The sequence below is a fragment of the Pygocentrus nattereri genome, chromosome 2 (assembly GCF_015220715.1).
Source record: "Pygocentrus nattereri isolate fPygNat1 chromosome 2, fPygNat1.pri, whole genome shotgun sequence".
NCBI lineage: Eukaryota > Metazoa > Chordata > Actinopteri > Characiformes > Serrasalmidae > Pygocentrus > Pygocentrus nattereri.
Genome location: NC_051212.1, coordinates 30,934,948 through 30,957,216, shown reverse-complemented (window position 1 = coordinate 30,957,216; position 22,269 = coordinate 30,934,948). Strand labels below are relative to the sequence as shown.

Below are 22,269 nucleotides of genomic sequence, written 5' to 3'. Positions count from 1 at the left end.
TATTAGAGCATCATGTTGTGCATATTTGTTTTGTTCACAGACAAATCTGGATCAACCTTGAAGATAAACCTAGAGAAAAGATCCATTTAAAGGGCTGTAAATGGGGAGAAATGCATCCAGAAATCCACAGAGTTCTTAAAATGTCTTAATAATTTAGTCATTAGGATATAAGCAAAGCTATTCAGAGTGGCTTGATGTGAAGTGGTGAAACTTGTCAAAATTGTTCACAGTGATGGAGACTGGAACCAGACATCTGAAACCTTTGTTTGTGTGTAGAAGCTCCCTCAGAGGAATCTTTGTCTACTAACACATAGCTAGTTTATTTACTATTCAAATTGACCAGTGACACTACATGTGTCCTCTCAGTTTAAAAAAGTTTCGTTTGGGTATTATTGTCCCACTCTAAAACACTGTATTGGGAATTTGGCAAAATATTTACTACCGTTTCATGTAATTACTTTCTGTGATGGGGCTAACATTCCCTGGTCTAGCAAAATTATGAAAATTTGAGTAGAGATTCCAACATTTTAGAGAAACTGTAAAGCTTATTAATTATACAATATTACAGCATTCTTGTGACATTATTCATTATGCATGCTGTATGTTTTTAGCTGTATGTGGAACAATCTTGATTTCTGTCTTCTGGACATGGTTAAGGCTAGTCTTGGATTGTATTTGCAGTGTCCATGGTGTTTGACCTTTGTCCATGTTAGACTTAAACTAGGTCTAGGAAACCTGAAACCAGTTTCAGAATACATATTTGCGATGCATATTTGAGATTGAGTATAGATGACCGAGATGGGAGGGGCAGTTTTGAAAAACTTGTTAAAATATTTAATTTAGCTGTTATTCCATTTAACCTAAACATCTGTCTTGCTGTCTTAAATAAATGGGCTGTGTCTTAAGCGTTATCATTAGTTTGGGAATTCACAGCCAACAGTCGACATCACTGCATGGACATTTTTGGTATTTTTTACGTTTTTAATGTTCTGAGCTAGGCCGGTGAATATTGGCTTGATTTTAGCCACAGAGAACACAAGTAAACACTTCTTGGAGTGTCTCCACACTAAAGAAACTCCTTTTCCACAGACTATGATCAGTTCAGTTAATATAACCTGGGGTTATTTCTACGGCTCATTTTATAGAAGGTAAAAGGCACTGCAGGCATGGAAGCATGCAGTCAGTGACAGTGACTGACATGGCACATTTGAGTGGGACTGAAATCACTGAGAAACAACTATAAAAATGACATTAACCAACATCCTCATGTAAAGCAAATCCCAGTCAAATAGTGCTTTAGTCAGAATGCACATCATTATTAAATTATGTATATGGTATGACACAGTTTGTTTAAAAAAAATACTGATTCTTATTTACTCATTAGATGTTTCTTTATTTAGTCTATTATTATTCTGCTACTGAGCAGCAGGGTTGTGGAAATTCAGTATGAACGCCAGTTTATTCTATTCACTTAACTGATTTTTATGCACTTAAAACTGCCCTATGAAATGGTCTTTACTCTGAAAGTGTGTATTATTACACTGAAACAGACCCTTATTCTGAGATTCCTTCTTAGAAAAGAGTGGTAATTTTTTCCACATCCTCTTATGGCTTTTTGGAAGTGCTGAGAGGTAGAAGTGGGTTCAGCATGAGAACAGGGTGAAAAGGGTCACTTACTCATACTTTCGTCCAAGCCAGCATTGGCCTGGAAGAGTGTGTATGTGTGTGTGTGTGTGTGTGTGTTCATTCATTTGTTATTAGAACACCCAAGGAGTTAGGGGTTTGCTTGTTAAATGTTGAATAATTTCAGGACCAGCTAAGACCCTGTATTATACGTTGGCTTTTGGCGAGTGTAAAACTTCAGCATTCAAGACACTGCGTGTGTTTCACTCTCTGATTCAACCCAGATCTTTCAGTCTGCCTCTTCATCACCAGTACTTCAAACCAATTCATTGCTTTCATCATTTACAGAAAATCCCCCATATGGCCACTGATAATGTCAAATTACCCTCCACTTACTTGTCACAAGTTGCTGGAAGTCATTTAGGCAACACTTGTGGTTGATTCTCTTAATGAGACAATTAATCAACTGCACATTGTCGTAATGAGCAGCAGTATTTTGCAGGCATACAGGACTAACTGTGGAGTAGATGCAATAAGGCACACTCTCTGTCCTCACCTTGTCTCATTTTCTTTCACTAAAGAGGGAGAGAGGTACTGGTTTTATCACACACTGGGGGAAGTGTTTTAAATCATAAAGAATAACAGAGGTGAGTAGTCAGTTCTGACATGTGATGGATCCCCAGCTGTGTATCTCTCTGTGGCTGATAATACAAGAATAGCCATTCTTAGTGGGAGGGAACTATTAGGGCTTAGGCAACCTAACAATGTATTGATTACAGTAATGATGTATTGATTACAGTATTGATAACAGTATCTTCGTCATTTTTAGAATAAATTAGTGCTCTGTTCTTTGATCTGTGATCTCAAACTCTGAAAGTCCTGGTTTTCATTTACACATGCAGCGAGTTGCCTTGTGAGCCTGAATGTCACTTGAATCTATAAAACTCAAGACTCTTTCATCAAGCAAAAATTTAAACTGTCGTAGATACAGTCAGGTCCATAAGTATTTGGACATTGTCAAAGTTGTTATTTTATCTGTCTACCACAGCATTTGCAGGCAAAATTAAATAATGAATAGAAGTTTAATGTGCAGGCTTTCACTTTTAAGTAGGGCCTATTTACATCCAAATTGGATAAATGTTGTAGGAATTGCAACCATTTTTATACATAGCCTCCCATTATTTCTTTTTTGTCCAGTTGTTTTTGAGGAGCTCAAAAAATAATCTTCAGTGTGATGGTCATTCTAAGATTTAAAAATCATCTGTGCTTTAGTGCTTTCGGGAAACCCACTCCAGAGAAATAGCCAAAATATTAGATGTGACCACATGAACTATTTGGTACATTCTTAAAAATAAAGGGCACTGTTGAGCTCAGAAACACCAAAAGGTCCTAAAAACCAAATAAAAAAACTGCGTTGGATCAGAGAAGAATTCTTTCCTTAGTGAAGAAAATTCCCTTCGCAACAGTTGACAAGAACACCATCCAGGAGATATGCATATCTGTATTAAAGTCAACAATCCGGAGAAGACCAGAGTAATTTCACAAGCTTTAAAACAAACGGTAAACTATTGGTAAGCCTTAAAAATCCAACCTAGTTAGAGCCGGAATCCATAAAAACAATTTTAAAAATCCGGCGTTCTGGAACAGCATCTTAAGCACAGATATGGTAAACCAGAATGGGGGAGGTTTGAGGAGGGAAGAAACTGCTTATGAACCAACGTGTTCTACCTCATCTGTCAAGCATGGTGGAGGTAGTGTTGAGGCATGGGCTGTAATGCTGTTTATTAATTATGTGACTGCTGACAAAAGCAGCAAGATGAATTCTGTGGGGTCTGTGTATGAAAGTGATTATAATTCCTACACCGTTTTAGCTTGGAAAACACCTCCAACCGGCAGAGATACACTTGGAATAATATATAAGAGTATTGCATTTGTGCGCTACAGCAAACTGAAATATTATTTTAAAGACTAGGTTAAAAAGTGGGTTAGGATTTAGTGGGTAGGTAAAAAAAAAAAAAAGAAGTTGTAAGATAGAGGTTCAAAGTACGTAACAGGAAACTGAAGAGGTTTTTAAGAATGTCTGAAACAGCTAGCATTAACACAAAGAAAGCTTTAAGTTGACTTTGTCAGGTTATTAAAAAATAATAATAACAGGAACCATTATTATCATTGTAATCATTGTTGACGCACAGCATGGCTTCAGTTAGCAAGCTCACATTCACAGTCTGTCCTCTAAACTCTTGGCTGGTAGTTATAAAGGCATGATAGCTGTATCTACTGATGGCGTCCATTGCGCAAAATGTGTGAATAGAGGCCGCTGTGCCTGAGTTGTATTTATAGGGTGTCTCACTGGTTGTTATGTTGCTTGGTGAAAATGTTATTTTGTTATGCTGGAGGAAGATAGACTGTAGTACATTCACTAATCAAACGACTGGAGACAGCAATCACAGTGCTGCATGAGCTGATAGTGTGGATTTAAGTGTGGATGAAGTCCACACTTAAATGTTACATCTAATATGAAACTGCAAGTGCGCATTTGAATTTGAATTCATTTTATATGTAATTAGTTTTTCGCTTACGGTCATTCTTTAGAATTAATTGGCCACAAGTTGCGCCTGTAACCATGGAGCCATTAGCAAAACCACTGAAATCAAAAGCAAAGATGTGGAAAGAGCACAGTGGTAGTGTGTGAATTTAAACACATCCTCTGTCAGATAAAAGAACAAAATAAGTTGAAATGAATGAATATTTATCTACATTAGTGTTGAGGTGAACATTAACTTGGATTAAATAGAAATGTAAGTGTTAACTTAAAAATGTTTTGGAAAGCTACAGAAACTGTGCCTTCCTTTTTACTCCATCTAGCTTTTGGATTGTAGCAAAAAAGATTAATTTTGTCCGTTTTGTTTTGCTTTTTTCCAGCTGTCCCGTTCCCTCCCAGCCACAGGCTGACCGTAAAGGAGGTTTTCGACAGCGAAGGCAAACCTAAAGTAGATGTCCTCAAGGCCCACCTCACCAAAGAGGGTCGCGTGGAGGAGAGCGTGGCCTTGCGGCTCATCAGTGAGGGAGCGGCCATCCTGCGCTCTGAGAAGAACCTGCTGGACATCGAGGCTCCAGTTACAGGTCAGTTCTCCCCATTTCCTCCTTTAGCCCTCAGCCCATTGACTCACCAGTACGCATGTGGGCTCATGTGAGCTGCAGACGAGCCTCAGACGAGTTAGAGAGGTCGAGGTCAATGAGGCTTTGCAGTAGGAGTTAAGCAGCACCACCTGGGTCACTTTGTCTTTTCACAGCTCCATAACAGGTTCCTGCATTAAGGTTATCAACAGAAGGAAGAAGTGTTGACAGAAAGGGCAGGCTGTGTGCAGCTGCTCCACTTTTTGCAGTTTTCTCCTTTTTTCCCAACCCTTCGGATTGGTTTGACAGCCGTGGTGTTGCCCTGAATTTGACCCCTTCTTTCATGGAGAATTCTGTGAGTGCTTAGAGCAGACAGAAAATTCCTGGCTGAGGAGAAAAAAAAAACAGAAAGGCTGAGTGTGGACCAGGTCTTTTGTATTTTATTGTGTCATGCACTGCTGAATACAGTTTTGGAACAGCTCTTAGAATTTCAGCCTCTACCTGCAAACGTAGGAACGAAACTTAAAAGGGCTCCATGAAGTCCATTTATGATGTAAGCATGGTTTTATGCACTAAACAATCAAAACTGTTTTTTAAATGACCATTTCTAACATCTCTTTATCCTTTACAACATTTTCTGTTACTGTGACTGCTGTAGGATGAATGAACTAAATTATTTTAACAATCTCTGTTCTCATTGGTTGCTCTTTATTCAGAAAAAAGACTTCTTAAATGCTGAAATGTGTTCTCACTTACTCAAAATCTTAAATACACTAATTTTTCAAATTTTCTGTATAATTCAGTCATTACATTGTAAACAAACTCAGAACAAATAAGAACATAAAGGGTAATTCCAATTGCGTTTCAAAATTCTCATTCTAGCGAAACTTACCAAATAAAAATTGTTCACTTTGTCAGTGATAGGAGCCAGATGTCTGAAGAGTTTAATGGCTCTAAAAGTTCCGCCATAGACATAATTACGTGAAATGTTTATGAATGCGTTGCCTGATGTCCGAGGCATTTTACAATGGTTTTGATGTAAGGTTTTGAAACATATTTTCAGAAACATACATTCATTATGGCAAGGTATGTACAGGGCGCTATAAAGCAAAGTAGCAACAGTATAAAGAAATTTGAGCCGTTAAGCTTCTCTACAGTGAACCATTTCACATTGAACCACTCTCAATGACTTTGTTTAGATATCTATAATTTTTTTATGAAGAAATTTGGAAACATTGGTGGCATTTCCCTTTAACTCATGCTGAAAAATAATTGATGTGGTAAACTGTTGTATGCTGAATAGGCAGATATATTTAGAATCATTGGTTTTGAGACCTCCTGATAACAGTTAACTCAGAAGGGGATGTTTTGCGTATGGTGATATAGGTGTTAATAGTGTTTACACATAGCATCAAACTCTTTTTATTTCAAAAAAGCAAGGACAGTTTTGGTTATCAGTGGTATGGACTCTTTAATACTTTTTTCATGTTCTGTTTCATGAAGGTTTTTTATAAAACAAGCTAGCAAAGAACGTGCCTCCCACCCTCTCTTACTCGGTCTTTGTTGTTACGCAACTTCATTAGACTTTGTGATGAGTCTCTTTGATGACTCCAGTAACACGGTGCAGGAGGATGACCCCTCCACAACAATGGCAACAATTCTTAAACCTGCACGTCTGGCAACAGCAACAGCTTCCAGATGCATTAAGATGATTTGATTGTTATTATTTTTGGGCATATGCTATATATGCTGCCTGTGGCAAACATCTCATTCACTTCTCATTAAATTCGTCCTCGGGGTTTGAGGTTTAATCTACAGCTTATGCCTTGTTTATTGTGCCCTGTGATCAGCTCTGCAGCTTTTCACAGGCATTTTGTTATAGCCATCATTAGATACGAATTTGTGCACAGCTAGGTTTGAGTCTTGGGCTTAATCAGCTGTTATAAATCAGCTTTTCTTTATTCTCTAATTTTTCCTTTTTGTTTTTTTCTGTTGAAATCACTAGCCTGCTGTCAAATAGTCCCTCCCACCCCCTTTCTCACATCCAAGACACAATTAAACTCCACTTCATGTTGTTTACAACATCAAAGAAAACTACATTGGGTTTTTGTACATAAATGCTTATTTAAGTGTGTTGGGTATGTTCCTTAAGATGTAGTTGTTATTTGGACTCCAGTAAAGACATTTGTCCGAAGGGGTCTCTGTCTGGTCCCTGTATTGAGGAAAGCCTTTGTATGTTTATGAAGTGGAAAAGCACAGCTCTGTGCTTAACCTCAAAGCTTTGTAGTTCAGGGTTATGATGTGTCATAAAAAGAATGTTAGAAGAAAAAAGAAACCTTATACAGCAGTCCAAAACAAACCTCCCTGGCCTCGGAGGTAGAGCTTGTGTCGGTGATGTGGAACAGCATGTAAAGTAAAATGCTGCGAGTGTTTTTGTGTGTTGGGAGTTTATTTTGTGCCAGTCCCTCAAAGAGGAACACAAACAATGCTGTTTTCCTTCGAGAGGATGTCAGGTGTGTTTGCATGCCTGCATGGTGGGGCGGGGATATGTTCATTTTCAGGACAAAAATATTCTGACTTTGTAGGAAAACCAGAAAAAAATAGGGTTACATACAATGTCAGCACCAACAGAATGGTTCTGATTTCTTAAAGCACTTTTCCAAAAGCTTTAAAACTGAAAGGACCAGAAAAATTTAAATGAGGTTTTATATACACTACCTCATGAACAGTTTTGGTTATTTTATATAAAGTAATACAGTATGGATTTAAATATTACAAACTGTTCACCAAATGTAAAACCATTACTTATTTAGAAGAATTATGTGAACAAGAAGTGCATAAAAAATTACATGAAGTGACGCAATTTAAGAAAGAGAGATGCCCGAGTTTCATTGTTGGTTTTGGCCATTTTAGACCATCACTAATATACACTGACTGAGTACCTTTTGGTACAGCTCCTTGTATCTACACTCATTGTCCATTTTATCACCTCCTTTTAACATATAGGTGCCCTTTAGTTCTACAATTACAGGCTGTAGTCCTGTTTCTTTGCTTAGTTTATCTCATGCTGGAGTTTTTAAACAGTGTCCACTCAGTATCCACTTTATTAGACACGTGGATCTTGTTAGTCCACCTTTTAGATTATGTAGCTCATCTGTTGCTGCACAATGTCAGTTGGTCATCCTCTAGTCCTTCATCAGTGATCAGTTTCTGCCCACAGGATGCTATTGGATGAATATTTTTGCTTTGTGGTCTATTCTCAGTCCAGCAGTGACACTGAGGAGTTTAAAAATCCAGTAGCACTGCTGTGTCTGATCCCCTCAGACCAGTGCAACACATGCTAACACACCACCACCACATCATTGTTACTGCAGTGCTGAGAAAGATCCACTACCCAAATAATATCTGTTCTGTGGTGGTTGTGGGGGTCCTGACCATTGAAGAACAGGGTAAAGTTGGGACAACAATTTATGCAAAGAAATGGTCTACATTCTGTAACTGATGTGGAACTGATGAAATGAGTGTAGGTGCAAGGTGAGTGTACTTAATGAAGTGCACAGTGATGTGTGTGTGTGTGTGTGTGTGTGTGTGTGTGTGTGTGTGTGTGTGTGTGTGTGTGTGTGTGTGTATACAAGTGTTACTCCATGTCATCACACAGTCGGAAAACAAACCTGAGTGTGTCCTGGCTTGCAGTGCGGATGGGTGTTTGGTTGTATGTTCATGTGTATCAGCAACAGAGTTTGTCCTCACATGTTACATTAAATATGCATGGATGATAATGGACTAGGAGAATGTGCATTTAGAGTAAGCATGGTGCAAGTGTGTGTGTGAGAGAGAAAGAGAGAGATTGCACCAGCTTTAACAGGCATTAGCTTATCTGCACTTATACAACCCTAATTCCAATGAAGTTGGGACGTTGTGTTAAACATAAATAAAAACAGAATACGATGATTTGCAAATCCTTTTCAACCTATATTCAATTGAATACACTACAAAGACAAGATATTTAACGCTCAAATGGATAAACTTTGTTTTTTGCGAATATTCACTCATTTTCAATTTGATGCCTGCAACATGTTCCAAAGAAGTTGGGACAGGGACAAAAAAAGACTGGGAAAATTGAGGAATGCTCAAAAAACATCTGTTTGGAACAATCCACAGGTGAACAGGTTAATTGGAAACAGGTGAGTGTCATGATTGGGTATAAAGGGAGCATCCCTGAAAGGCTCAGTCGTTCACAAGCAAGGACGGGACGAGGTTCACCACTTTGTGAACAACTGCGTGAGCAAATAGTCCAACAGTTTAAGAACAACGTTTCTCAATGTGCAATTACAAGGAATTTAGGGATTTCATCATCTACAGTCCATAATATCATCAAAAGATTCAGAGAATCTGGAGAAATCTCTGCAAGTAAGCAGCAAGGCAGAAAACCAACTTTGAATGCCCGTGACCTTCGATCCCTCAGGCAGCACTGCATTAAAAATCGACATCATTCTGTAATGGATATTACCACATGGGCTCAGGAACACTTCAGAAAACCACTGTCAGTGAACACAGTTCGTCGCCCCATCTACAAGTGCAAGTTAAAACTCTGCCATCCAAAGCGAAAGCCAAATATCAGCAACACCCAGAAACGCCGCCGGCTTCTCTGGGCTCAAGCTCATCTGAGATGGACTGAAGTGGAAAAGTGTCCTGTGGTCTGACGAGTCCACATTTCAAATTGTTTTTGGAAATCATGGACGTCATGTCCTCCAGGCCAAAGAGGAAAAGGACTGTCCGGATTGTTATCAGCACAAAGTTCAAAAGCCAGCATCTCTGATGGTGTGGGGGTGTGTTAGTGCCCATGGCATGGGTAACTTGCACATCTGTGAAGGCACCATTAATGCTGAAAGGTACATACAGGTTTTGGAGCAACATATGCTGCCATCCAAGCAGCGTCTTTTTCAGGGACGTTCCTGCTTATTTCAGCAAGACAATGCCAAGCCACATTCTGCACGTTACAACAGCGTGGCTTCGTAGTAAAAGAGTGCAGGTACTAGACTGGCCTGCCTTCAGACCACACCTGTCTCCCATTGAAAATGTATGGAGCATTATGAAGTGCAAAATACGACAACGGAGACCCCGGACTGTTGAGCAACTGAAGTTGTACATCAAGCAAGAATGGGAAAGCTTCAACAATTAGTGTCCTCAGTTCCCAAATGCTTATTGAATGTTGTTAAAAGGAAAGGTGATGTAACACAGTGGTAAACATGCCCCTGTCCCAACTTCTTTGGAACGTGTTGCAGGCATCAAATTCAAAATGAGTGAATATTTGCAAAAAACAATGAAGTTTATCTGTTTGAACATTAAACATCTTGTCTTTGTAATGTATTCAATTGAATATAGGTTGAAAAGGATTTGCAAATCATCGTATTCTGTTTTTATTTATGTTTTACACAATGTCCCAACTTGTGTCTATCACTGCCAAACTGACAAAAACAAAATACTCACATGTTGAATAATTACTGAAAAATAATGTAGAATATGTTTCACCTCACTTGTACTAGGTAGTGATTTGTAAGTAATGAATTTGTTCTTTTGTGATGGGAGCTGAGACAGCAACAGTATGCGTTACTACACTGTTATGTATCTCAGAGCAGTAGTGACACTATAGCCTTTTTACACAAAGATGATTAAGATTAAATCTTTTTTTTTATAACAATTTTCAGTTGAATGAAAGAGAATGATACAAATGAGAATGTCTTCACTTTGTGCAAATAATATGCACATTTTAAAATGATTTTCTCCTTGTATTGGTTACTGTTACAGAAGTGTTTTCTGTGATTATTTAATTTAATATAACGTGACAGTTTTTCTAACGTTCTCTGCAACGTAAGTGTAACTTCTATCATGTGTTGAACGGCCCCTCAGAGTGAGTTTAGTCTGAGCAAGCAGTGTTTACAATGTGCGTTTGTGCGTTGTTTCTGTGTTTGTTAAGTCTGGTCTGGTTTATTTGCTCACGAGAGCATTGGGCTGAGGGTCTGCTGAGGCCAGAGAGGATGCACACACTCACACACACACACACACACACACACACACACACACACACTCTCACACACTCACACTTGTACATCAGGGGTTTGAGAGGCAGAATAACAGAACCATTCATCACTCTCGCACAGATGCACCCCAACCTGTTCACACACACACACACACACACACACACACACACACACACACACACACACACACACACACACACACACACTTTCATCTATCCCATCACTTTCCCTCCCTCTCTTATGTCTTTCTCACTACTTTCATGCTTTCTCTCTTCATTCTCTTTCTCTCTCTGTCTGATTCTCCCTTTCTCATTCTCTTCTTTCTCTTATTCTCATTCTTTCTCTCCCTGCCCATCTTTCCTATTCTCACAGTTTTTTTTACCCTCTATTTTTTCTCTTATTCTCTTTCACTCTGCTTTTTTATCTGTTTTTCATTTACTCCCTTTTTATTTTACCCTCTGTTTCACTCCCTGGCTTTCTTTAACTCTATTTTACTCTCTTTCACTCTCTTTACTATTTCTTTTGCACTCGCTCTCATTCTCGTGCGCTCTCTCTCTCTCTCTCTCTCTCTCTCTCTCTCTCTCTCTCTCTCTCTCTCTCTCTCTCTCTCTCTCTCTCTCTGCATGGTCATGTCTCTGGTAAATAAAGCCCTATAAACATACCTTTACAGTAGAACACTTTCCAAAGCTTTTCAGTTTGTTGCCAGTAAGTGGGAAGATGTTTGCTCCCCTAAACAGCTCACAATCAGAACTCTGTGACTCCATTAGCAGTAATTGATTTTGGTCATTAACACTGACTATGGATGATGTATGTGTTGTTTAGAGGTATATAGATATGACCACTCTGTCTTTTGAATGCAGACAGTGTAGACTAAAAGCATATAGCTAACGTACACGAGTGTGACCATGTCCAGGCTGTGTAGTGTAGCAGTCCTGTGGCTAAAACAGAAGGCCCTACTGTGTGACTCAGCAGTAAACACTGCCAAGCTCCTCTTCCATCTTTGCTAATTGGTTCAATAGCCAGTTCAACTCTGCGGCTACAGCAGGCTTTCCAAGCACAGCTCAATTGACTTAACTGCTTTATCTAGAAACTCCACGTTCCTGTAACGATATTAAATAGAAAAGCTGCCTCATCAGGCAGCTGTTCCAGAGCAGGGACACTAAATGGCGCTGTTAAATGATGTCTGTGATAATTAATGATGTGTCTTCAGTTTAAATGACTTGACTGCGATTTTGCTGGTGGATGTGAGGGAAAACCCAGAGGCCGTTCCTGTCTGTCTTGACTGTTATAGGGCACTGATGCATGATGAGGGCTAAACAGGACTGATGAGACAAAGTTTTGGTGTTGTTGGGTTGTTGTGTGTTTGTGCGTGTGAGAGTGTACGTCTTTGTTGCCATATCAAAACTTTGTCAAATTTTAGTTTAAAATATTTTTAAAGCCTTCAGAAACACCAGCTACACTTTTCATTGTGTGAATAGTGTTTTAAAATTACTTTGAATAAAATCTTAAAATAAAGTCCTCCTTCTGTAAAGTTCAGAATCTTGAGTGTGCATTTTGTTAAAACAGCGACTGTATTTATTTACAGTGTGCTGTAGGACTGCACAATATGGACAGATTACCATTCTGTAATTATAGTGAAGTATATTACAGTTGTAAAGTGCCTTGAATATGTATTAGTTAAAAATAAATGGTTAAAGATCAGCCTGAGCCTCACTGTGCTACATAGCCTTTCTTTCAGTGTGACAGCTTTTTTTGGGGTTTGTTTTTAATTCCCCGTTTTCCATTTAAGAATGTAAAATTTGGCTTGTTAAAGAGAATTTATGATATCCTATTACAAGTGTGTATCGTGTGTTCATTTAGCCAGCAAAAAGGCTAATAAAAATCAATCAAAAATGGGCTTTCTGCCAGTTTAGCTGTAAAGAAATTGGAATCAAATTAGTGATGAAAATTCTTGATTCTCTCTAAGGTTGGGTGGGGTCCACTTTTTTTTTTCCATACCTGTATGTCTGGGACCGCCAGGGGTGTAAGAAGTGTTTTATGAAAGCACTGGTTATGTTGACCATACTGTGCATTTTCCAGTAGCAACAGCAGGACACTTAGAGAACATCTCTGATGCAACTGGAGGGCAATTAATTTTTTAGATAGGAATGTATATTGGATGAGTTTCCATCTCAATATGTTAATATTTTATCATCACAAGATACATTTAGTTATCGTGATAAACAATGTGCTTTTGTGAGTATATCTTGAATATCGTCCATACTTTTAAGAACACTTATCAGCTGCATGTTTCATTAAAAATAGATTTAGTGCAGCGCGGTGTGTGAACTGTTGAGTACAAACCATGGTACCCAAAGTTTTTGATGGCAGTTTTCAAATCCATGTCAAAACATTGTGAAACATATTTTGTATTGTGAAAATGTCTTTAATGTCTCACAGCAGCACACAGATATCTGCAGTCTGTTTCCCCCAAGATACGTTGTTTTTAACTATTATATCAGTACTGTGAATTTCAAATAATGAAAATATATTATATCATGCAGCTCCAGTACACAGTGGACATGTACTTCCATTTGTGTCTTTATGCATACATTACTCTGTGTGTGTGTGTGTGTGTGTGTGTGTGTGTGTGTGTGTGTGTGTGTATGTGTATATACCACCCGCCCTGCAGTGGCCCTGTGTAGGCTCGCGAGTGGAGTTGTGTAATGTGCTTCGCCCACACAGTAGCCCGCTGATAGGTGTGCAGTCGCAGAGATCACTCCACCACTGCAGCGCAGCACCGGGCCAACAAGCTCCCTAACACTCCACACACTGTACTCCCACACACACACAGCTCATACAGCCTCTGATCGTGACTTCCTCACTGTGTGTTTGAGAGAGAGAGAGAGAGAGAGAGAGAGAGAGAGTGATAACCTTTTTAGTGGCGTTTTTGTTTAACTGTGAATCTTCGAATGTGTCCTACATAAGTGAGCGTCAGAAATAACCAAACAAAAAAAAAGCCACCACAGTCAACATGTCTGACCCTTAAAACACAGATACAAGAGCAATGATTAATGCTAAACACAATAATGCCATTTCAGTTTTTTTTTTCTTTTTCATCCAAAAGAGTGGAAAGTGAACAATGCCATGCTTAAATTGTATGTTTTCTGCTGTTGAGATTAAATCATTAGTGAGTAGGTGTTTAGAATAATGTTGTTTTATAGGACACTGTTTTGTGATCAGGGTCAAGCAGGACTGGTGAAGCAGCATATCACCTCTTTTCAAGTTAATATTTATATTTACACCATTTGAAAACATCACTTTACATTGTGTGAACATTGTATGATGAATGGATCGATAGAAATAGACCCAAAAACGTAAAAATCTTGTTACATTCCCATTACAGATGGCATATCGGTATCTGATGGAAAAAAGAATGAATGCAATCCAATCCTGTAACAAATCCATCTTGAAATAGCACACTCCCTAAGTGTGATGTGACATAATGTTAGCCGTGTAGTTCTTCCTGCAGAGTGTCTGAGTAGTTTAAGTATGACAGGTAGATTTTTAGATGATCATCTTAAATGAAGCACTTCAGTTAAAAATAGCTCATTTTGAAGGTTAATCATTTTTTTAAAGGAAAAATATTAGATCACTATTTGGCAGATACTGATTCAATGCCGATATCAGTAAAAATGGTATTGGACTACCTCTAATTGATGTTGGTTAAAAACATTTAAAACATTTTTCTGTCTCCTATAAAGCTGGAGTTTTGTTATATCAGCAATACTATTTATGTACAGTACCAGGACTGCCATTTTTTCAAAAGCAATAGGCCTTAATTAGATTAATTAAAACCATGAATGTGAATCCATATAATGAATCCTTTACATAATTAAAGATCAACCTGCATTATTTTTGATCACAATAATTGAATTTGTTAGATCATATAAATGTCTTCAATGATCAGAAAACCCACAGAAATTAATTTGTAGATCATGTGTGATTGGTCAAGAAACACAGCACACGTTAAATAGCTAGTCAGAATGCAGTTGGTGATTAAAAATGGGCACACACTGCATGACTTTTGTCATACTAAGATTTTTAAGTTGGTGAGTATCACAGTCTTCAGTCTTGTCTTTTTCTTGAGCAGCAGTTGATGTGGAAAAAAGAGAGTATAACGCACATAATGAGTTTCAACAAATAAGAACTCAAAATATCTCAAAACCCCATCTATCACCTAAAACAAAGTTAAACTGAAGCAGACCTGTTTGTGCTTTTATGCATTGCAAAATGTCAAAATTTGTTGGAAGAGGCAATTTGGGGTAAAAATTCCCCTAAATGCTGCTAAATTCAAGACAATAAGGACACAAATGGCCTCTTTAAAATATTTCCTACCCTGCTCATCACCCATTTCCTGCATGTTTATTGATTTCTGTACACATACACTAACAGGTCAAGTTGAGGGTAATTTCATAATGCTGCATGCCACAAGGGGTGTTGCTTTCAGTAACTCTTCCTGTTTATCCTCTTATATGTTTAAATTGCATGTATCAAAGGTAACTATGGGGATTGGCAGTGTTGGTACAGGCAGCTCTAAGCTCATAAGATCATAATTTGACTACAGTATTGCTATTAAAAGTGCTTTCACCCACACATTTGCAGAATCTCTGAGTGTGCTTATTCTCCCCTATTGTCTGTAACAGGCTTTTAAATGCTGATATTTTCTCCATCTGTTTCCAACGATGCTCTCTTATCCATTTAACATTGCTCCACATCGGAACAGCTTCACTCACCCTGTGCACAAGCTCTCTTGCTCAGTAGTGAGTCTTTCTGAAGTGAAACATTGACTAGAGATGGCATGATCCTATTTATTTTTCCAATAACAGCAAAAATATTGACTATATTTTAAATTAATCTTTGAAATGAGCTGTTTTTAATTGACACACTTCAGTTAAGAAAGTCTGAAAGTTGGCTATTATGCTGAACCTACTCAAGCTCTTTACTACCCCACAGGAAGACCTACACAACTAACATCACAACACACAATAACAGTGTCTGCTTTTTCAAGACAGATTTGTTACAAAACTGGATTAGATTCATTTCCAGGATTCCTTCCCATGTCTAGTCCAAGATTTTCTGCTGTCATCCTGATGCCAGTACCCATTAATACAGATATACCCTCTCTACATATTACATATGTACACAAATATAGATTACACACTACCACAAACCAGTTCAACCTGCCCTTTGTTAAACATTCAAATCTGTCAAGTTGTTTGTCTCTTATGGGTCTGGACGATATATTAGCCGTAGTACTAGTATCAAAGAAAGCTGCAACATACAGATGAGCTCTCTAACCAACCTTAAATCTTACTATGTTGTGAGAATGCTGATGAATCACAGTTTAAAGCTGAGTTTCTTTGGGTTTAGTTATGGAATTTTTTTTTTGACATTCGTTTTGAGGTAAGTTATTAACTATGTCACATTGATTCGCCAATGTGTGGGCTGGCCGATGTATTGAATATTAATGATATGATTACAGTGCATGATTTATTTATTTATTTATTTTTTGTCTGCAGCAGTCACTCCTCGTCTCGCCATTATGTGCATGATATACATTATATTTCCAAAAGTATTCACTCATCCATGCAAATCATTTAATTTAGCTGTCCAATTACTTCCATGGCCACAGGTGTATAAAACCAAGCACCTAGGCCTGCAGACTGCTTCTACAAACATTAGTGAAATAGTGGGTCGCTCTCAGGAGCTTGGTACCGTGATAGGATGCCACGTGTGCAACAAGTCCAGTCGTGAAATTTCCTCACTACTAAATATTCCACAGTCAACTGTCAGTGGTAATATAAGTGGAAGTGATTCGGAACGACAGCAACTCAGCCACAAAGTGGTAGGCCACATAAAATGACAGAGGATGCTGAAGCACATAGTGCACAGAGGTCGCCAACTTTCTGCAGAGTCAATCACTGCAGACCTCCAAACTTCATGTAGCCTTCAGATTAGCTCAAGGACAGCGTAGAGAGCTTCATGGAATGAGTTCCCATGGTCGAGCAGCTGCGTCCAAGCCTTACATCACCAAATGCAATGCACAGCGTGGAATGCAGTGGTTTAAAGTGCGTGCACTGGACTAGAGCAGTGGAGACGTTTTCTCTGTGGTGATGAATCACGCTTCTCCATCTGGTAATCTGATGGCTGACTCGGGTTTGGCGGTTGCCAGGAGAATTGGACTTGTCTGACTGCATTGTGCCAGTTATAAAGTTTGGTGGAGGGGGGATTATGGTGTGGTGGTGTTTTTCAGGATTTGGCCTCAGTGCCTTAGTTCCAGTGAAAGGAACCCTTAGTGCTTCAGCAGACCAAGAGATTTAGGACAGTTTAACGGTTTGGGGATGGCTCCTTCCTGTTCCAACATGACTGCACACCAGTGTACAAAGCAAGGTCCATGAAGACATGGATGAGCAAGTTTGGTGTGGAAGAACTTGACTGACCTACACAGAATCCTGACCTCAACCCGATAGAACACCTTTGGGATGAATTAGATTGGAGACTGCAAGCAAGTGTCTGACCTCATAAATGCGCTTCTGGAGGAATGTTCAAAAATTCCCATAAACGCACACCTAAACCTTGTGGAAAGCCTTCCCAGAAGAGTTGAAGCTGTTATAAGGCTGCAAAGAGTGGGCCGACATCATGTTAAACCTTACCGATTAAGAATAGGAAGTCACTTAAGTTCATATGTGTGTGAAGGCAGACGAACAAATCTGCACATAAGAGAGCAGTATACTGTTGGGTATTCTATTATTCCTCTTTTGGGCCTTTTTAGAGAGAATACATGAATATAGACATACATACCATATATTGCCAAAAGGACTGAAAAATATCAAGATTACCTTCTTAACCATATTATTAAGTGCTCTCTTGTCATATTTGTGTCACAATTACTATGTAGCTGCTGTCAAAACAAAACTTTCTCCATATGTCCATGAATGGGTGCAGTAGAAGGAATGCAGAGCTGGTCATCACTGGGTTGTTTGCATGTTAAGTGAGGTTTCCATAGTGATGGTGGCTGCAGGTCTGATTGTTGCTGGCTGAGAAATGAGGCAGATGATCTTTTTATTCATTCTTTGATGCAGTTAGTGTATATTTAAATTATAAGAAAATTATTTGCATTATTTATGCTTTCACGGGACACTGAAGCTTTGTTGGGGCAGAGGGACTTTGATAAAAAATAAAAATAACAAAAATAATAAGCATACCGACGGTAGAGCTGGGTCATATGGCAAAATTGTGATTTCACAATGCTTCAAGAGGTTTTCTCAATGTGTCAGCATTGATTTTCTTTTTTTCTGACCCTCTGATAAGTTGGAACACAAAGTAGTACAACATTTAAAAATACTATTAATAACCATCTGTCCATTTATTTGTATTCAACATTTCACATGCTAAACTACATCCAATTAAACACAGTTAACAATTAATTAAATAAGCCATTGGAAAGTGTTTTACATCCACGATATACTCAGAAAAGCATATTGTCACACATTTTGATGTAATTTATGATTAATGATAAATACTGTTGTATTTCCCAGGTCTAACATATGGTTTCAGGAAATGTGTGCATTGTTGCGCCCCTACTATTAGAATGTCCTTTATATTCGATCAGAATGTAGCTCACTATTGTTAAACAGAGCTGCAAACTGATGCACCACTGACCTGAAGTGAACTAAACTGAACCAACAATCAAGGTGATACATACATGCAAGCATGTACAGAATTACACTGTTTACAAATGCTCAGCATTTTAAGAGCCTTTCTCTGAAGTGCAAGTCTAGAGCACAGCTGAAAAAAGCAGATTTGTGTGTGTGTGTGTGTGTGTGTGTGTGTGTGTGTGTCTCTGTGTCTCTAGAGACTCAGAGCTCAGCTTAATTGCTTTCCACCACAGTCCCTCTAACAGATGCTAATTGGATGGTTCTAAAAGACATTTTGACTATGCTGTGCTCTGCGTCTCTCTCTCTCTCTCTCTCTCTAGCTCTCTCTCGCTCTCCCTCTCTCTCCCTCTCCCTCTCCCTCCCTCTCTCTCTCTCTCTCTCTCTCTCTCTCTCTCACACACACACAGATAAATACATCTACAGATCAAAGTTTGTAAATCATTGCCAAGAAACCAATTTGTATCCAAATGGCAGCATAAGTCATCCTGAATGGCAGCATATGTGATCTTGCAGGTTCTTTTTCTCTCTTTCTCTCTTTCTCTTTTTGTGTGTGTCTCTCTGTCTTTCTGTCAGTCGTTCTGTTTTAGTCTTTTTCTCTCTGTCAGTCTCGCATGCTTTCTCTCTCTCTCTCTCTCTCTCATATTTATGTGTGTGTATGTATGTATATATATATATATATATATATATATATATATATATATATATATATATATATATATATATATATATATATATATATATATATATATATTTATGTATATTTGTGTGTGTGTCTGTGTGTGTGTGTATATGTATATATGCATATGTATATGTACAGGGTGGGCCATTTATATGGATACACCCAAATAAAATGGGAATGGTTGGTGCTATTAACTTCCTATTTGTGGCACATTAGTATTTGGGAGGGGGAAAACTTTTCAAGATGGGTGGTGACCATGGTGGGCATTTTGGATCCAACTTTAGTTTTTTCAATGGGAAGAGGGTCATGAGACACATCAAACTTCACAAGAAAAACAAACTAAAAAAAACGTAACTTTATTCTTTCATGATTTATTTACAAGTTTCTGACCACTTATAAAATGTGTTCAAAGTGCTGCCCATTGTGTTGGATTGTCAATGCAACCCTCTTCTCCCACTCGTCACACACTGATAGCAACACCGCAGAAGAAATGCTAGCACAGGCTTCCAGTATCCGTAGTTTCAGGTGCTGCACATCTTGTGTCTTCACGGCATAGACAATTGCCTTCAGATGACCCCAAATATAAAAGTCTAAGGGGGTCGGATCGGGAGACCTTGGGGGCCATTCTTCTGGCCCACGACGGCCAATCCACTTTCCAGGAAACTGTTCATCTAGGAATGCTCGGACCTGACACCCATAATGTGGTGGTGCACCATCTTGCTGGAAAAAAATCTTTCTCTCTCTCTCTCTCTCTCTCTCTCTCTCTCTCTCTCTCTCTCTCTCTTTCTTCCTTTTTCTACCTCTCTCCCTGTCAGTATCTCCCTTACACTTTTCTTAGAAAACCAGAGGGAAACTTAGAGGGAACATTTTCTCAGGATATTTGCTCCTAATTAGTGTTTCTGCTAAAACAGTCCAGAATGTTCCCTGTCAGTTGTATGATTGATTTTTAAGTGAATTTGGGTTTTGGGGAACTGGTATGTTTAGAAAACAACATGAGGAGGAGAAGCCTCACTGGTCACTGTGGTCTGGAGCAGGGTGTGTTTGCTGTGTAGCTTCAGTATTTAGCATCTTTGCTGAGATTGTTGTACTAACTTGCTAAGATATTTGGCTGCATTTAACACGCCTGATCTAATTGATCAAGGACTTAGCTGTTGTGTTGAGTCAAATGTTTTAGAACCATGAAAGCACTTGATTACCTATGGAATAATGCACTGCAATTGATAAACAACTGATTTCAAAATTCTTTGCATCCTTCATGGTGCTAAAGAAATACAAGAATGTAAAATAAAACAATTTTGTTTTTCTGTAATGCTTTGGGCTTTAGTATAATGGTCTGATAACTAGAATGAATTGCCAAGACCCCAGCCTTCAACAGACTTCTGTTTCACAAAGTAGTTGAAATGCGAGAAACCCTGAGGATGAATCATAACTTAATGAAGTCTGAGCAAACAGCACACTAGCTGTAATAGAGGAAACCTTTATAGAATTCATTCTGATTCCATGAATAAGGAATAAAGGGGGATATGACTAATGTGGTTGCCAGATTGACAGACAAACAAAGCGGTGTAAACATCATCACGACTAGTGAAATCAGCCGAGATGGGGCCGTAAGATTAGAGTCGCGTAAAGGCGACTCAAGATCGTGTAATTTGTTGCAGACATGTTTGACAGAAACATTGAAAATATTGATAGGCTGTAGGGATCGGAGGGACTGTTTTCCAAATAGCATTTGCATTTCAAATTGATACTGTAACGGAGCCTGCAATTCACCGTAACCATGGAAATAAGCATCTCAATGTGCACCTACAAGAACGTTATGTCAGCCGTCTTATTGTGTGCACTTGCTTTTAATGTAGACCACGTTCACTTTCAGAGAATGTGCTTTCCATTAGTGATTTCAAGCTTGCAAATGAATCTAGCATGTAGGAATGCGTTGAAATCAAGTCTCAAACATGTTTAAGTTAATTGGTTTGGTAGTTTAGCAGTGGAAATAAGCATGATGTCCTCCAGTTATAGTTATAATAGTTAAACATGTCTGTACAAAACTCAGAGACCACAAGAGAAATGGCTTTAATGAAAGAGAAAAACAAGAGTTTTCAATACTAGAATGCAAACCTGGTAGACTACTAAAGCTGTCCCCATCAGATTAAGTATTCACAGCTTTTATTTGTGAAAGATGAAGCTCCATTCTTACTTCAGATCTGAAAAAGTGTTTCTGTCTGTCTTCATCAAACGAAGCTGGTGTTCTCAGAGTAGTGGACTAACCACCCCACAGAGTCCAGACTGCAGCATCACTGAACTACTAAATTGCTGCAGATTTCTTTAAAAATACATCTCTCAAAAAGAATAGAAAATGTAATAGAGGCTAAAGGTGGGCAAGCTATGTACAGAAGAAAGGCCCAGGTGAACTTACTGACCAGCGTAATATATTATTTAGAGAAGTCTGTGAAATTTTTGTTTAAAATTGTTTTCTACTTTTTTCTTATGCGAATAGATGAATAGCTTGTATTTAATAGCCATTATGAGAGGAAGGTCTTTGACAGGAGGGGTGGCCTGTGACTTTTGCACAGTACTGTATTTTCACATGAGATTACAGGTTGGTCTTTATTGATCTTTAAAACATTGCTCTTTAAAACATTATTGGCTTGTATTTGTACATTAGTAGTTGTTCCTATCTTTGTGATATTGTACCAAGTTATAGATAGTTTTGTTCATTATTCATGTATCTTTCACATTTTCACATCTCATATTAAGGCTGAACAGTATGACTTAAGAGCATCATGCATATTGGTGTTTTTAGAATAGATTAGTTATGCACTGATGCGTTCAGGTGAAAATGGCCTTTTCATTGTTTGGCACACAAAATTTGGGAGGTTAAATTTTTTATGCTTTCCTTAAGTGTACCAATAAAACGATAGTAGTTTGCAAAAATAAACTACTTTAAAAGGAACAGGAGATAAAACGCAAACAGTTGATAAAAATAAGAAGGACATGATGAGCTGATCCAGCTGCTTTTCGCTATGCAGATATTGTACACTGTTCCTTACAGGCTCTTTGTAATAGCACTAAATCAGTCTTTTTATGCATGTGCAGTTGTTTGTGTTGCAGA

The 22,269-nt window shown here is 38.4% G+C and overlaps 1 protein-coding gene across 4 annotated transcripts in view; it reads left to right on the top strand.

Moving 5' to 3' along the window:
* The window catches only part of LOC108436233 (serine/threonine-protein phosphatase 2B catalytic subunit alpha isoform), a 91,562-nt gene that overhangs the window by 36,797 nt on the left and 32,496 nt on the right, over positions 1-22,269 (top strand). For all 4 annotated transcript variants that reach the window (XM_017712597.2, XM_037545616.1, XM_037545609.1 and 1 more), the window contains exon 2: positions 4,546-4,746. In XM_017712597.2, the coding sequence (XP_017568086.1) occupies positions 4,546-4,746 (201 nt within the window). The remainder of the gene's footprint in view (positions 1-4,545; positions 4,747-22,269) is intronic.